General features: G+C 38.3%; 1 protein-coding gene across 1 annotated transcript in view; it reads left to right on the plus strand.

Annotated features, from left to right (window-relative positions):
• The first annotated feature begins 3,807 nt into the window (after nucleotides 1-3,807).
• Nucleotides 3,808-17,429, plus strand: part of CSMD1 (CUB and Sushi multiple domains 1) — a 950,789-nt gene continuing 937,167 nt past the window's right edge. Inside the window, 2 exon segments of the mRNA XM_040059570.2 lie at nucleotides 3,808-3,875; nucleotides 4,893-4,948. Coding sequence (XP_039915504.1) covers nucleotides 4,912-4,948 — 37 coding nt within the window. The 5' untranslated portion in view covers nucleotides 3,808-3,875; nucleotides 4,893-4,911.

Genomic DNA, 17,429 nt, shown 5'->3' on the forward strand with positions numbered 1-17,429 from the left:
ATATAAATGTTGTAACATGATATTATCATGGTGACTCCCTTGACACTGAGTGGGAGTGAGTTAGTTCTCAGTATTAACTCACTGAGTGAGTTAGTTCTCAGTACTGAAATTATGTGGAAGATTTACCAAAACACAGATTCCCTAAATTGCAGATCTCCTAGCTATGGGTGAAAGAAAGGCTATGCAACCTTCTCTTCCCAGGCAAACGTTGCCCATTTTCTCTGCACTGGAATTCAGTTAACCTGATTTCAGATTTTTTAAAAATATTTGACTATTTTAGGATTGGTGTGTAGTTGCTCAGGATGGAAAATGTCAGGGAGCAGCTATGTGGAGGTGGGTGAGTTGAGAGCCTAGGGTGTCCAAAGTGCAGGCTGTGCCCTCAGTGACAAGGTACAGTGCTGACCACAAGCTGGGTGAGGAGCACTGAGGGCTGCAGCAACCATCTGCAGCCCCAGCTGAGCTTCCTAGCCAGGTGCAGGGAACATGCAGTGGCCACGCTGGGAGCAGCTGCTGAGGATGTTGGAGGCCAGACTCAAGACAAGCTCCGTGCACTGCAGGTCTGGAGCCCAAGCTCAGGCAACAGGGCTTGTAGAGCCCTTGTCTTTGAGCGCAAGCTCAGTCCAGCAGGAGATCAGAAAGGTATTCATGTGCCAGAGGTCAAGCATGGCCTGAGTGTATTCGAGGTGCTGACTGAAAATTGAAATAGGTAATTTATTAAACAAAATACAACTCTTCTGATCACTTTGCCCAGCCTCAATCACATTTCAGTACAGTGAATGCAAAGAAAATTTTAGGTAGTAATATAAGTTAAAACCTTTCCATTTCACATTTTGTTTTGTTTTAAACTGTTTCTCACCTTTACAAAGTGTGATGAAAAAGGCATGAGAAGCAATATAAGAGATATTGTGGTGTAGACATGATCATGTTTGGCAGCAGTAGCCTTCTGAACCAATTCTGATTATCTTTTAGAGTTTAGTAGCTGTCAAAACTGTTTCTACCAAGTGTCCCTAAACAAAAGGTGCTGTTCACCTGTCACACTTACATGTAAATGATGAATTTATATACAAAACCTCTTATCTACTAGATATATATTCCTATGTACATACCTGTGTTTCCATCTCCAGTATTTTAATTGTATTTCATATGTAATCTATTTTCTTTTGTGTGTGTATTCAGTACTTTTCAAAACACTTATAAAATTATAGAATCAGAGAATTGTTAAGATTGGAAGCTACTGTTAATTATCAGACCTTACTACAAAACATTTTTTAAAAGAAAACAGATTGTGATTACCAAGTGCAAATAAGGAAGAATTAGGAAAATCGAATCCATATTTTCCAGTAGACTGGATGCTTCTTATCTGTAATACAAGGATAATTAGGCACTAATGTAGAAGCTGATTGAGAGAATGATTACAAACATTGTTCATGAAGCTGAGATTTTTTTGAAAGATATATGTCTTAAATTCAAAACAAATCTATAAATAAGATATATCCTTTCGCTTTCAATTAATGTTGAATATTATATTTTAATTTTGTTAATTGTGAAGGAGCAAAGAAATTTGTGTCCTTAACAGTTGCAACCCTGTGCTTAGCATGGCAAAGTTGTGATGTACAAGCTGATAGTTCTCTGTGCTTTGTATTCCTTTCTGCTTGTCCTTTTAACACCAAAATCAACAAGGCCATTTTAACAAAGAGATGTGTTTCTGTGAAATATGTGTTGTGGCCAGCAACCGTGCTTAGGGGAAAACTCTTCCTTTTTTTTTTTTTTTTTTTGTTCAATTTGACATTTCCCATAAAGGAAGGGCAATTTGGATTCCAGGTGTCTGCAGCTCATTTGAAGAGAAGACTTTTTTCAGAAGTTGCTCTTTATTTTAATACCATTACCTTGTGAAATTATTTATCTTCAACTTTTTAAGGAAATGATCAATTGGTGAATCATTATCAAAGAAAAAATTAAAGGTTCTTAGCATTTCATCTCCTTTTTTTCCTTTCAGTTGAGTAATTTTATGTTTCTATACATGTAGTAGTGTCTGGAGATAAAGCCAAGTAATGTTTGTTCATAGCTTTTTTCCTACCACGGACATGGGAACTAAAGGTGTCAGAGAGCAGTGTTCTGTATCTCAGACTTTGAAGCTTCTACAGTTATTTGCACTGAGAACAGGTGTAACTACACTGAACTTTGTTCCTGCCCTGCAAAACTCTGAAAAAGAAATAGGTAATGAAGCCCAGTGGTAGGAACAAGTGTTACTGAGCCATGCCCAAATGCAGCTTTTTGTCCAGTTTCAGTGTATATGTTCCATCTTGGGTGTCTCCTCTCTCCACCTTAGCCTTACATATTGCACATCATAATTTAACGCCGTTAGGCAGCTGATTACCTCCTGGTGTTGGAGGGGGAGACCATTAAAAAGGGGAAACTGAAAACTCTAGAGATAGAGACAGTTCAATGGGTAAAGCAAAAGCTGTATGCACAAGCAAGACAAAATGAGGAATTAATTCAGTGCTTCCCATGGGCAGGCAGGTGTTCAGCCATCCCCAGTATGGCAGGACCCTATCACACAAAGGGTACTGGGGAAGACAAACACCATATCTCTGAATTTCCCTCTGCCTTCTTCCCTCAGCTTTTATTGCTGACTATTCATCATGGTATAGAGCATCCCTTATGTCAGTTGGCATCATTTGTCCTGGCTGTGTCCCATCCTAAGTCCTTGTGCACTCATTGGATGTTGCGTTGTGCTCTGTGTTATTTATTTTCATGTTGTATTTTATGTTACTTATTTTAGTTATAATGGTTTGTTCTGCTCTCCCCTGTTCTCCTGAGAAATGTAATGTTCCAAGGTTTGTCCCTGCCCCCTTCCCTGTCAATCCTCCCACGCTCCTCCTAGTCCCCTCCTATGGGCCCTGTCTGTCATTCGATTGTTCCTCCCAGCTTTTAGATAGTTCAGGTAAGGACATTGAGTGATAGGGCAGGAGCCAAGGAGGTTCCTCCCTGTAAGTTCTCGTTGGTTTCTTTGAATGTCCCTCCAACCCTGTTCCACTCCCACCTTTTCCCTCATTGGGTGTTGGTTTGCCTCCTCCCTTAGTCCCTCCTCTGTATTTAATCCTGGAGCTGACCACCTTGGGCAGCTCGTCTGGAGAGACCACCTAAAGTTAAGATGTTCCCTTGTGGGGCTGAATAAACACCTTGGACTTTTCCCTCCAACTGAGTCCAACTCCTCCCTCCGTCTTTGGCGAGGTCTCTCCCATGATAAGGGGAAAACCCCCTTTGCTGCTCCTCTGGTTCCCAAAATCCAGAGGAGTGTTCGCCGACTGATCACAGTGTCAGAGCTAGCCTGGGTGGAGGAGCCATTGCTCCGAGAAGACCACTGCAAAAATTGGAATTGCAGCATGAACAACAGAGGCAGCCTTGACTCTATTGAAGTGCTGCTCAGCATTAACTGTAACATCCCTGTGTTATTAATGCTGTTCTGGCCACAAATCCAAAACACAGCACATGCGGGCTGCTTTGAAGAAAATGAACTGTATCCCAGCAAAACCCAGTTGTTTGCACTTATTTATTTTCCTCTTTTTTTCAATATGCCTTGGTTTTCACTTCTTCACACTTAGAATAAGGGTCAGTATTTTAAGTGTGCCATTCTAGCTTAGAGAGGCACTCATTAGAGGCAATATGATATGAAAAACATGTCAGAGCAGAGGAACAGCTGATACACTTAAGGAGCACACTTTTTTTCAGGTCTAACATCTGCAAATTTTGAGCTGAACATATTTTGAATTTATCTTAAATGCATTAATCTTTCAATCAGATTGAAAAAAGATGCATGGTGTATGTGAAGAAGAGAGCAAACAAGACTGTAAGTTTCCAGTCATACTGTGCAGGTAATTCTATGCCTTTTTAATCACTGTATGTGGTTATTAGTAGCCATAACTTCAGTGGCTGATACTTATGATCAAAATGAGAAATTTACTTTCTTTGTTATATAGAAGTAATAAAATTAAAATATTTTTGCTATTATGGCAAAAGTTTACTTTAGCAAATATAACATTTTGCTACATGACATAAAACCACTGACTCTTATACACTTGGTTGTCTGAAATACATGTTGGACATAAATCTTTTAAACTCAATGCATTGTAATGTTATGAATGAAAAAGTTTGGATACAGAACATCAGTTCATACTCAGAACTGATGTAAAATTTCAGTATATTTTTCCTAGGAAGCATACGATGAATTATCAGAGAAGAGTGCACCGAGATTTCCCTATCAGATGCTAACACATTCTCAGTGTCTATCCCACTGCTTAGTGAAGTGCAATGATAATGATGTAGGTTGCATTCTTTTTGGGGACTTGTGTATTGAAGATACTGTTCTAATTCCACCATCTGGGACAAAAAGCTTTGTTAGCTCAGCTCTTTCAAGGTGAACTAAAATCTCATGCATGAAAACTGGCAAGTGTCGTTCAGTTGAAGGTGGTTTAATGTTTTTCAGGCCCTGTTCTTGATGAATGACAAAGTTTTACCATTTTGTGGGGTGGTTTTTTTTTTTTTTTTTTTTTTTTTTTTTTTTTTAAGAAAGCACTCCTTTAAAAATAATGAATAATTGTTTTGCTTTAAAAATCAAAAGAAAATATTCCAATAGTTTTCTAATTTCTCAGAGTAATTTTCTCAGAAGAAAAACTTCATAAGATCTCTCAAAAACTTGTCCATAATTATATGCTGCCATGATAGATGACGGTAGAAAGAATAAGAGCTTTTTAAAGAGAGTAAATAATGTGGGAAGGGACACAGTCAGTGTTGAAACAGTAGAAACAGAGTTGACTATAAATGAAGAATAAACCACTGAAAACTCTCATTTATTTCTATGGTATCTGAGGATGCATCTATTTACTTTGCAGGTTCTTGGCTTATATTTAAATGACTGGAAATACTCAAGTGCTTTTGGAAGAATCAGGTGAGAGAGTGAACCTGGCCCAGGAAAGGGAGTTTTGTGATCCATACAGTCATTAACATTGGGCCGGTAACAGGCCAATGGGGCAGCTTTGGGGCACAAATTTTCCATGGAAAGATGAACCAGAGCAGTGATTGTAGCTTCTCTAACCTATTCAGAATCACCAGCATGTGCAGATGGCTTGCTTGTCTCCATCATCATCTGGAAACCTTTGAAACCACCACAGTCAGGACTGAAGGTCCTGTGGGGTTTGCAGTTATAGTAGCTGTACTACCAAAATTACTTTGTTGCAGGGAAAGGGAAGGAGAGCAGCAGCTGAGACATCTGTTGGGTTGCCCTAGAGGGTTGCACTAGAGAGAGCAGGTAAAAAAGACTGTTTGTATGACCTGGGCTACAGAAAGATGAACCTTCTAAATAGGCTTTTGGGCGTACAAAATAACAGACTACCTGCAGATCATTCCCTGGGGTATGGTGGGAAGTTGCGGTCAGCCAAGACACATGCAAATTACAGTAGGAATACTAAAAAAAAAAAAATCTTTTGATGGAAAATATATGCATCTGTTTTGAAGTTTATCATGGAATATTCAGGTTTCTTCTTCTCTTCCTGCCCCCCCACCCCCCAAAGTAATTGATCTCTGCCATGGAAAGGAGATTAGCAAATATTACTACATTGTACCTTACATATACTATGTCTGCCTGCTTTTGTGTGAGATCAAGTTTAAATTTCTACAAAATAGAGACCAAAAGAGATGATGCAATCAAATCAGTCTTCCTGACCATTATGAAGAATTTAATCATTTTTTCTATAGTACAGGAGTAAGAAGAGGTTTTTAGGATATTTTTTCCAGAGTGTAAATTCTAGCAAAAATTTAAAACTAAGACAAGAATGTTTTTCTGTTTCTTAAATAAAGTTTTCATAGAAGAGTTTCCAGGTTTTTCTTTTAATCCACATATACTTTCTGCATATACATACAGCATTAGGCTTCAGCCTCTACTTCAAATATTCTGATTCTTGTCACAGTCTAATTTTTTGAGTACTTGGTCTGTATGCTGTGGGCATCATTAGGAAATCTTCCCAGTAAAGGCATATACCTTAAAATGTGAAGAAATAATTGTAAAAAAATCTAAAATAATTCATACCTGACACCGACTTTCCAAAATTCTGGCTCGTGGTTAATTATTTGATTTCATATTTCTGCTTTTATACATCTTATTTTTCAACCTTCATTGGTGTATTTTAACTTTTTTTTTTCAGATTCATCTCTTTTGATCTCAAAAATACCTATGTTTCAGTGAGTGCTAACTGCATTTTTGTGTCTGTATGTAGCCAAGATATATTTATACAGAAAAAGCTAGTATTAGACTGTTGCTGTTGGCTCAGCTGGTTTACCAGTACAAAAACCTCGCTGGCTTATTTCTCTTTTGAGAGACAAAATTAGTGACAGAGGTGCTTTGTTACTGATTTGGCTGGTTTTTGTCAGAGAAACCCATAAACTTTATGAAAAATGTGCATAGTTTTCCTTTGCTGAACATTGTAATAAGTAGCAGCAGAGTTTTTCCTATTTACCTTTCTGTCACTGTAATATGTCACAGAGTTCTACTCGAAGTAATTACCTGTATTTTTGCTGACTTTCTTGTTGCTTTCTGTGGATGGAGCATAACAGATAAGCCCAGTTTGAGCCAAACATTTCTCCTGTATTTCTAACCATTTGTCAGAACTCATCAAAAATGTGATGATCAGTCTTAGATTCAGTGTCATTTCTGTGGGAATATTCCTCTGGGTTTTTTGATATAGATATCTTTGATTAATGTATCAATATGTATGAAAGTATCAATATTCAAAAATAATAGGAAGGGGTGTTTGGGTATGTAGGTCTACAATTAAAAAATCTACTTTCCAATTACACAGAAGGCTATTACTGTCACATTAAGACAGTATCTCATTCATATACTTCCATAAAATAGGAAACATCTGTGTTGTGTTTCTTCTAGTAGAAGATGGAATTATTCCAACTGTTATGTACATCTGGTGCTGCTTTCCAGGGTTATATATCACATAATTTGTGGCAAAATCCCCAAAGTTTTTCATTTTCTCTTCTCTCTCTAATTCTTATGCTCTCTGTATGGTTAGCTTCTATACTGTTATTCTTGCAATTGCCAAATCAGACTTTCTGCCCTGAACAGACAATGGACATTATCTGCAAAGTCATGAAAAAGCTATGGGAAAAGACAGAAGTAAAACAGCCACAGTCAAAAATATTTTTTATCTGAACTAAACACTTATGAAAAAAAATTAGAATTCAGTGCACTGACCACAATGGTATCTCTGTCCATGGCACCTAAATCTGTAATAATCACAGAAACAGAATCACTGGGTTGGAAGAGACCTTCGAGATCAAGTCCAGCCCATGCCCTAACACTTCAACTAAACATGGCACTGAGTAACAAAACTCGTGAAGCCTCTTCATAACTTAAAATTCCACTCATCTCTCCCATCCCCTCCCCTTCCCTTACAGTCCATGACTTACCATTTTTTGATCCCAACCATTTTTTAATCTCAAAATCCTACCAAATCTGTTCACAGGATTTTCGTAAAATTCCAAGTTTTCTGAGTTGGAAAAACTATATACTCTTAAAGTATATTTCTGGAGCTGCTCTGACTTGAATGACTTATGTAGCTGAAACTGGACTGAGTCAAAAGACTGTAACTGTTCATGAGGAACAAACAATTCTAGTGGCATTTAGATTTTTAGAGGAGAAAATGCTCTTCATGAATGGAAAAGTAGTGATGAAAGCCCAACTATTAAGATTTTCTTTACCACAGAAACTTGTGGTTTGAAAGATTAGTTTTTATCCCCATGTGTACATGTGACAAAGCATTAACTTCTTGAAGTCTGTTACAGATTGAACCACAATATAAAGATGAAAATAATAAAATTTAAAATTTACCTTTTGTTACAACATCATATCATCCTTCAAAAAGCCCATACATTGGTCATAATAGCCTGACAGTAGTAATTTTACATGGAGGAGTAAAAGTAGCAGTTGTAAACACCCCTTCATGGGATTGTTCCCTTCATGGGGAAGTTCAGAGAGCCCAACAGCATTTCACTTGCTCCTATTGGACTGAATACAGTAATGTTTAGTAGGAGTATGGTGTTCAGCAACCTCTGAAAGGTTGTGTATTTCTAAATGAGGATATGGTGAAAACAAATTTAAACTTAACTACAGTTAGATAGAGAGCGTGGATCAATGATGGAAGGCTGATGGCTGAGGCTTGAGGTGGATGACATTTAAGTTGTTCAGTTATGAAAAATAAACATTCCTTGGTAGTGAGAAGATGCTTTGCTTGCTTTCGTGGGGTTACTGTTTGCTGTGAAGCTTTGAGGTCAGATTTGTAGAACAGGACTGGCAATTGAACTCTAGGCTTTCTGATGTGAAGCCACAGATGGAAATTGTACAGTCCTTCTGTCAGAACAAGCAGGGGAAAAATTCAGCTGCATAGTGCAGAGTGAGTAGGGTAAATACATTGACAATTTATGGTGGGTGTAGCTGAAGTGACGCTCAGTGGTGAAAAAAATGGGACTTTTAGTGTCTAGTGTAACAGAAAAGTTAATTAACTTCTGCAGAGTAGAACTAATTCAAGTCAGAAACAGATGCACATCAGTTTCCTGTATGTATTCATCAAAATATATCCTTATACTCAAAGATGCTTACTCATAGTGTATTCCTCAGATCATATTACATTCCTAGAAGCCTTATGCAAATTACTGTTGCTTGTGTATGATGCTGATTTAATTGTACCTGCCAAATCAAACGTTTATTAGAGCTTAAGTGTCTTGGGAAGATTGTCACACCATGGTTAGGAACCAGAGTTGGTGCAAACCTCAGTTTATTGCACATATCTCTGCAGAATTAATACATCTTCTCATGGCTCTTAGTATTGAGAATTCTGCAGTGGTCTCTTTTTTAAATTGTACTTAAGACTGTGTAAGCAACATCTTGTCTTGTAAGGACTAAGTAATATTAAGTGGACAAATGAAAAGCAACATTAGCAGATAGTGCTTTATATTCCCTGTTGAGGAAGTTAATAGAAACAGTTTCAGGGAAAATTGTTCACAAATGGCTTGCAGAATTAAACTAAACTCTCTTCCATCTCTCTATCAAAAAATGTCCTCTTTTGCAGCAAAGCAATAATATTCTCCAGTATATTCCATGACATGTTCCTTTCTTTGAACTTTTCACTGCTTGAGTTGTTTGCTGCTACTGTCAGCTACCATTATTATGAATCATTCCTGTTTCTTTTTACTAAGTTATTCTCAATTCAGTTGTCTTCTTGAGAGAAAAAAAGAGCCTTAATAACAGAAATTAAAATGCTGTTCTGTGAAGACTTGAAAACAATATATCTCCATTTTATTTTCTTTCTGTATGTTTTTGGGTTTTTTTACTTTTCAAATTCCAGAGCTTTTTGTCATTAAGATATTTAAAACTCCTGTGGCCTGTACAAGTATGAAATATAAAATTTAATGAAAAAATAATGATATAAAATTATTTTTAATTTTAGCAAGAAAGCTGCAGCCCTTTGTTTCTGTTTCATTTTTCCACTTCTCTAAAATATTATATTTTTTTTGCTCTGAGTTTTGACTGATTTTGGTGCTGATAGTTTTTGAGAATGTTTTTTCCACTGTGTAGGGCGAATACATTGACAGCTTATGACTCTTTGTGCATAAAATGGTGACATAATATATCAAAGCCTAGACATTTCAAAAGCAAAGCATGAAAAATAGGTGGATAGGGCAATTAGCTCTGTGATTTCCGACAGTCTGGAGACTTAAGGAGATGGTTGTATTTTAGTGCCCTTTGATAAATACATATAATAGAGGATAGCTACTAAAAAGTTACTTTCTCAGTATGATGGAGAGACTGCAGATCAAGCACTTGACATTAGCAAACCAAGCCAATTTCTGTATCAGAAGACCCATAACACAACTCTTTAAGATCAGCTCAGCAGGGTACTTCACATGCCATCAAAGCAGATCCCTTCTCTGGCTCACTGTTATCATCTTTTACATGGTGAGCAAAGAAGTATGTTGCTTTTCTGAGAAAGGGTTTTTTTTAAAGAAAATATAGGCTATACAACCATCTTCTAGAGAAAAGTAGACTTTCTCTGCCACATGGTTTAGTCACACTCAGGAACACTGGACCCTTTCAGTGTTAAGTGCTAAAATTTTCTTTAGAAGACCACTTTATTATCCTTGTCATTAATGCTTGTCCAGATGTCTACCAATGCCAACAGTTTACCATCTGTTCACAAATACTTGTGGAGCAAATATGTGTAAAGACTTAGCTACACCTAAAATTTTTCATGTGGAAAAAGCCTGACCCACAGACTTAGCCTTATGTGAAGGCCTCCATGACTGTTATATTTCAAGGTAAAATAATTTTCAGGTGTCTGAATAAGACATCTAAATGAGCAGAGCTTTCAAAATATACTCTTGGTTGGACATTAGTCAGTAAACAAAGTTCAGAGTATCTGTGCTTAGTTATAGACAATCAAAAACTCAAACCCATGAGCATTAGAAAAAGAATATCCTTTCCAACATTTTTTTTTTTTTTTTAACATAAATCAGTCCTATTTTTCATAAGAATGAACAGTGCTTCTGTTAAATTTATCATGCTTTTCATTCCTTTCTGAAGCATACTGAAAGCAGCATGTAAGCTTATTGAGTGCCTAGACTAATTGTCAGTAACATTCATGTGACCTGCTGTTTCATATGCATGGCTTCTGTCACATGAAACCCGTTACTCTGAAACCATTATTACTTTACTTAGGAAAGGGGAACTGTGCAAGAATGGGCCTGGGTATTCACATAACTATTGAAGCTGTCAAGATCTAAACAGAACTGCTGAGTCCAGAATACTTCTTTTTTTTTCTTTTTTTTTTTTTTTTTTTTTTTTTTTTTTTTTTTTTTTTTTTTTTCCTATTAGAAAGAACTGGTTCACATCGACCTCAAAACTGAGGTAATCCGTGAGCTTAGCGTCTGAAGTTAAAAGACTAGTACTGTGTAAAGCATAACTGCAATTAGACTAGAATCTAAGTTTCCATAGAAGCATGCACAATATTAAATTGTGCTGAGAACAGTTCAAAATTATGGGTTTTGAAAAGTCAATAATAATCTCATGGAGATGAGTCAGGGATAGATGACCTTGAGATATATGGCAAGGAATCAGCTTGTTTGTAATTCCTTCAGCCTTTTCAGTATATAATCTTTATTTCTACTCTTGTAGTCACCCTACTCTTTGACTGTCAATGAGCTCTCTTGCTTCCTAAGTATTTTTGTTGTATTCTTAGAGGTCTGCCCAGAATACCTCATTGTCAACTGAACCCTGTTTGAAACTGCTACTTTTGTTTGCTTGTTTGTTTGTTTTTGTCTTCATAGTATTATTTGTGTAATGTAATCAAAGCTAGATCATTACATATTTGAGGTAAATATCTTGCATTTCTATTCATAATTCGTAACCGAATTTCCACTACATTGGAATGAGTCCTGCAGTACAAATTCTTTAAAAAATCAGTAGAATTTTTAAATGTCTCAATAATTTTTTTGCTTTCTTTCTGCAAGGTCAGTAGCAGAAAAAAAAAAGTAACTGAAAAATAATTTGATATTAAAAAAATTATCCAACTTCTCTGTCTTGTATATCCTGTTGGATATTGTTAAATATGTTTAACTGTTATTCAGAAACCAGCTTAATCTGACGATTTTAGAGCAGAATCCTCACATCTCTAAAGAGACTATGTAAATAAATTCTGATTAATATCTTCAAGCAGCCAGAGTGGCATTTTCAAAAGCACACTCTTTTGGTTGAAATCTATCTCTGAAATCAATGCAAATTTTATCACTAACTGTAACAGGAATATAGAAATAAGAGAAGTGCTGAAGTCATGGAAACCAGCTCTCAGATTCCAGAATGGCACAAACAAAGGAAGAAGTGTGTTTTTCATCCAGCCAGCAGTTAGAAGGGTTTAAGTATTCCAGGCAGTACAGGCGGATGTTTAAAAGGCAAAAATCAAAGGAGAAAAGAAACTAAAGCCCCTTGTTGCTACACATCCACTATTAAAAAGCAAAGGTAGCCTGAGGCCAAAAAAATAAAGCTGTGCTAGGTATGTGTGGGTTCTGTGAACTTTTTTTTAATCTGTATTTTTTTCCTAGCATGATGTCTTCTGGCTTACTTATGTGCTAGCTGGAAAAAAAAAAAAAAAAAAAAAAAACCAAACAAACAACAACAACAAAACTGTCCAGAATCGAATTTTCTGAAGAAATAAACAATATGTTTGGACAATATAAGCAAAAACTATGATTTCTTGGGGAGCAGGTCTTAAAGAGCATGTTATTGATTTCTGGAATCAGTAAAATGAAACATAGAGAATCTTAAAATAATGAAAAGTAAATATTGGTAAGTATAGCTGTGAGATAGGCATAACGAGAGGGAGTTCAGTTTGGATGGCCCTAAGAAAACACCACATACAAAAAGAAAATAAGTTCCAGTTCTGTTTCTTTTAATAGATAGCAGTCTTTTTTCCTCTAATAGAATCACAGAATCACAGAATAATGAGGTTGGAAGAGACCTCTAAGATCATCAAGTCCAACCTATGCCTTAACACCTCAACTATACCTTAACACCTAGACTATAGCACTAAGTGCCATGTCCAGTCTTTTTTAAAATACAATATAAGTGATTCCTTTCCTAAATTTTCCCATAGGCAATTTTTATATATTATTTCCCAAATCTTTTATCTTGAATCTTTTGAGCAGCCAAGGAGTCTGTGATCTGACCCAGAACGCCACAATCTTCCCAGAGAGAGAGAGTTCTCACAAGAGATAACCTTCCAGGCATCTCAGGCTGTCCTCCAGCCTCTGAGCAGCCTCAGCAAGGTGCAGCCAGTGGCTGCAATTGATTCAGCTCTCAGCAGTGATTTCAGATCTGCCTTGCAAGCTTACCCAGCTCAGGGACAGAGAGATGGGAGAGTCATGTGGCCATTCCACAGGGTAGCCTTTATTGTCCTGCAGCCTGCAAAGGGGGCCAGGGACGACAGCTCCCTAGTGAACCGGGCAGAAGCTGGGGTATTTATGGGGGAAAGCAGAGGTGGTTCCAAAGGGGAAAAAACAGGGGCTTAAAAAGAATCTACATGAGTATATCAGAACATTATAGGTACTCGCCACGACCAGGGAGAACAGCCTTATCTAAGGGGTATCTCTCCCAAGGAGGGTTGAGATGAGCTTATCACATTTGATTCAAGGGACATCCCTCCAGGGGAGAGGCTTAGCAGGCTCATCTGCCTCCACAGAATCTCATACATTTGAGTTTGCAGGTATTTTGGATCAGCTTGAGAATTGAGTTTGTGCATCTCAGGAGTCACTACCTTCACAGAAGCGCTGAATTTTGTCATGTAAATGCCGATGAATAACTTCGCATGGTTCAGTTGAGTTTGTTCTGCAGAAATATCTTCATACTGCTTTCACTGCACTCAAGGTTACACTTACATGTCAACTTGTCATATTCAAAGGTAGAACTTTGAAAGTGGGCTTGCATTTGGATCCTTCCCAATGTAATATATGGACTTTGGAATTCTGGGGCCTGTGGTGCAAAGTCACATCTCTGGAGATCCATACTTAGTGTAGAAGAATCGCTGCTATGTTATAAAAAATTATACTTGTAGAGCCAAATGTTTCTGTCAGGGGCTGTACAAGTGTATGGATATTATGCTTTCCAGCTCTCCTGATTCTGACTGCTGACTACTGAGAACCCTAAGCCTGCTCTGCATGGGGCTGTCCAATACTTGTCAGACTTACTAATGAATGCTGAGCTGCTTCCAAGCCAGACCCTAGATTTTTAAGGTGACATATACACAGTGGATGCCTTGCTAATAAACCCTTTTGGACCCTTGCTGGCCTGCATCAGACCCAGTTGTAAGTTCTCAGTAGCAGTGATTCTATTTATCTGCAGTTCAGACATACTGCTCACAGAAAAGTGAGGCTGCAGCATCTGGAAAAAAGTCTATTAGTAATACTTTCAAAGTGGTCTCCTGAATTTTTAAAGCATTTTGCCATGCTTCTTGCAAGAGACTGATGGTATCTTCTTTGAAATTGTGTCAGGAAGTTTTCTCATCTGTACTCTGCAGGTTAGCTAGTGTAGCTCTTAACAATGACAAAAATAGTTTTTACAGTTATAGCAGAAATTAAATTATATTGCCCAAATATGTGGGGATTTCTGCATTGGAGTGAATGAAACAGACATTTATTCTCCATTTTTTTCTGAGATCTAATAAAAGCCCAGTGTAAATTGCTTGGTCCTGAAAGCATTACTTACCTTTATTCTTCACCTACTTGTTTTATAAGGAATCTGAAAGGCATCTTCTTTTGTTGTCACATCAAAATGACAATCAGTTTTATGCTCACTTTTTTCTTTTGCTAAGCTCTGCCTGATCAGGTGTGATGCTTTTCGTATACTTGTGGAAGTTTTATAAGTTGTATGAGCGTATGTAGGTATACTGTCAGTATGTGCTAGCTGTTCCTCATGGCCAGAAATTAAACAAGAGAAAAGTTTGGAGATGCCAGCCCTGGTTTCAAGGGCTGAGATGTCACAGATCTTCTTAAAATCTTATATTATAAATTTTGTGGTAGTTTTGCTCTGTGCTGACTATGGGCTTTTTGAGAATTGGTAAAGAGAAGGGGACAGCACAAGCTGCAACCCAGAACATACAGTTATTTGAAACTGAGTAGCTACTCTGCCTCTTTTAACAAGTGTAATGGTTTTAATTTACTAAAACCAGGCAGAAACACCAATTAATGTAGTAGTTTTATATTCGCTAAATTTTTGTTGCTAAATTTAGTGCAGTGGTTTTAGTGTTTATTCTCTTTTTTGTGGGAGAAAGATTAGGAGAAAAGTAAAGCAGGCTTAAACGTAAAAATAAACAAATAGTTTTATTAACACATGCTAAAAGAATGGAAAAGAAAGTTAGGAAAAAACTGAAACAAAACAGAATGAAACTCCAAAACACTCTTCCCTCCCCATGCAAAGTGTTAACTTTCTTACAAAACAACATAGAGACACACAACCTGTGATTTTCAGTCAGTTTCACCATTTAAACATAATCCTTCATCACTTTGGGAGAGGAGTCTCTCTAGAGTACCATGACAACACTCACCACAAGACTACAACGGTTTTGTGGCTCCCTAGGTAACAAATCTGCAACTGCCTGGAGTTTTTGCAGATTGTGCTGTTCCACCCATTAGCAGCCTTTCCCCTGGATACTCATGGGCCTCTCAGTGTATCTGGGGTACTGTTTAAGAATGCTTTTTCTAGTACAAAACAAGGATTCACTTTTTCTATCTTTAAAATCATCTCTATCTCAAAAGAAAGAAAGACCTCCTTTTACCCCAGGAGCCGAGGGCTTCAAATCACTTTCTCTCTAAAATATCTTTGTCTCAAAGGCTGAGACTTCTGTTTAACCCAGGAGTGAGGGCTTTAAGGTTCTCACATAAATCTCAATCATACCAGTCCCCAGTTTTGATTAGAACCAACATTCCCCCAAACAACATTAAGATGTTACAAGGAATTTCTCCATAGTTTACCCCAGACAAGTCCGGTTAAAAACTTCTTTGATCTCATTGTCTAATAATATTATCAGTTCTTCACTCTTGGTCCACTGACTTCATGAGATGTCTTTTCTACGTACCCTCTGTCTCTTTCTTCTCTTTCTCAGGAAAGGATTAGACCTTGGAAGCTTCGTGTTGCTAGGAAAGGGTTAAATGTGCCCAGGCCTGCAGTGGCCATGTGCTCTCTGCCCCGGGCTGCAGGGCTGTAGAGACGAAAAGCCGTGCTGATGGGGGAGGCCGGTGGATGTCCTCTCCTCCACCCCTTGGTCTCATCCAGGGCAGCCCGGCTCGGAGCTGCCACAAAGCTGCAAGATTTCTTTCTCCGCTGCCAGAGGCCACCAAGCCAGGCCATGGCTTGGTCCCCTCTGCCATGGCCCGGGGAACGTGGCAAGCACTGCCGGGGGGAAAGGGGGCTCAGCCAGGGGAAAGGGGGCTCAGTTGGGGAAAGGGGGCTCAGCCGGGGGAAAGGGGGCTCAGCCGGGGGAAAGGGGGCTCAGTTGGGGAAAGGGGGCTCAGCCGGGGGAAAGGAGGCTCAGCCGGGGGAAAGGGGGCTCAGCCGGGAGAAAGGAGGCTCAGCCGGCCCGGGTCTCTCCCCGTGCGGGCAGCGGCTCCCGGAGCCGTGGCCGGGCCTGGCCCGGGCGCCCAAGGACAGCGGGGCCTGAGCCGGGCCCTCCTCTGCTGCCCACGATGTTACCTCATGGCTATCCTAGACGGAAGAGGCTGACTTGCAGTGGATGAGGGTTTTATATCGGTACTTCCTAAAGTCGCATTCGACATTCTCAGTGGCTAAAACAGATGCTAATATCTCAACTAACATTCTGATAGGTCCCTGTCTCCCCCTCTGCCCCAAGGCAATTCTAAGGTCCTGGAAGGGAAAAACATATTTTCTCCCCATCTAAAAATGAAACTGTGCTAACCCATGACAACAAGTGAACTTCATGCCTTCTTTTCAGTGGAGTGTTTGTCATTAATTCACATCAATTATTTGATTTCCAGTAGTAGTGGTGTGGACATAGGCTACGTACTCTTGCTGCAGAGCGAATGGTTCTTTTAGACCAGACAGGAAAATCTTTACTTCCCCACTGTGGTAGCAGATTAATACAATCAATCATTTTACTAAGGAAAAATAACAGGAAACTGGTTTACTGCTTAGATTTTACATCAGGGGGTTTTTGGCTGGAGTATTAGTGCCATTAAAGAAGTTGTGCTGCCTTGGTTGAGTTTCCAGCTTGTGTTGACCTTCAAGAAAGGAACAGGTTCTGTGTGGAGAGAGAAAGCAATTCTTTCACTTTCCTACAAACTGGTAAGAGGCCTTGTATGTCAAAAGTCTGTACCTGAAGACTGGCTCTGGAGTATCTGTTCTCATATCCTTAAGTGTGACAGTGCCCTGGAACATATTGAACAGAACATACTGAACAGAACCTCTCCTGGAAAGAAAGCCATATAGCAAGATAATAAAGCATGACTGAAAAAGTTGCTATCATAATAATTATTTTTAATAATCTGCATGTGTAAACAAATTTTGTGTCTGAATTTCTCAGAATGTTAATAAAGCCCTTCTAGCTCCTGGTCATTATTTTTAGCCTCCAGATTTTTTCTGAGTGATGAATTTATCTTGCATTGTCAACTTTCATTATAACAAATAGTGTCCATCCTGTATTTGCAGAGAACGTTTGAAATGTGTATTCTTAGGAAATCATTAACAAATAATACGTATGGTTTTGTTTCTTTATTAATCTGAGATGGCTACCTTTGCAAGATTTTTGAGCTGCACTTCTCATGTAGTAAATAGGTACGTGTAACATTTACCTCCATCTGCCTTAGTT

Source organism: Hirundo rustica, chromosome 3 (assembly GCF_015227805.2).
Source record: "Hirundo rustica isolate bHirRus1 chromosome 3, bHirRus1.pri.v3, whole genome shotgun sequence".
NCBI classification, from domain to species: Eukaryota; Metazoa; Chordata; class Aves; order Passeriformes; family Hirundinidae; genus Hirundo; species Hirundo rustica.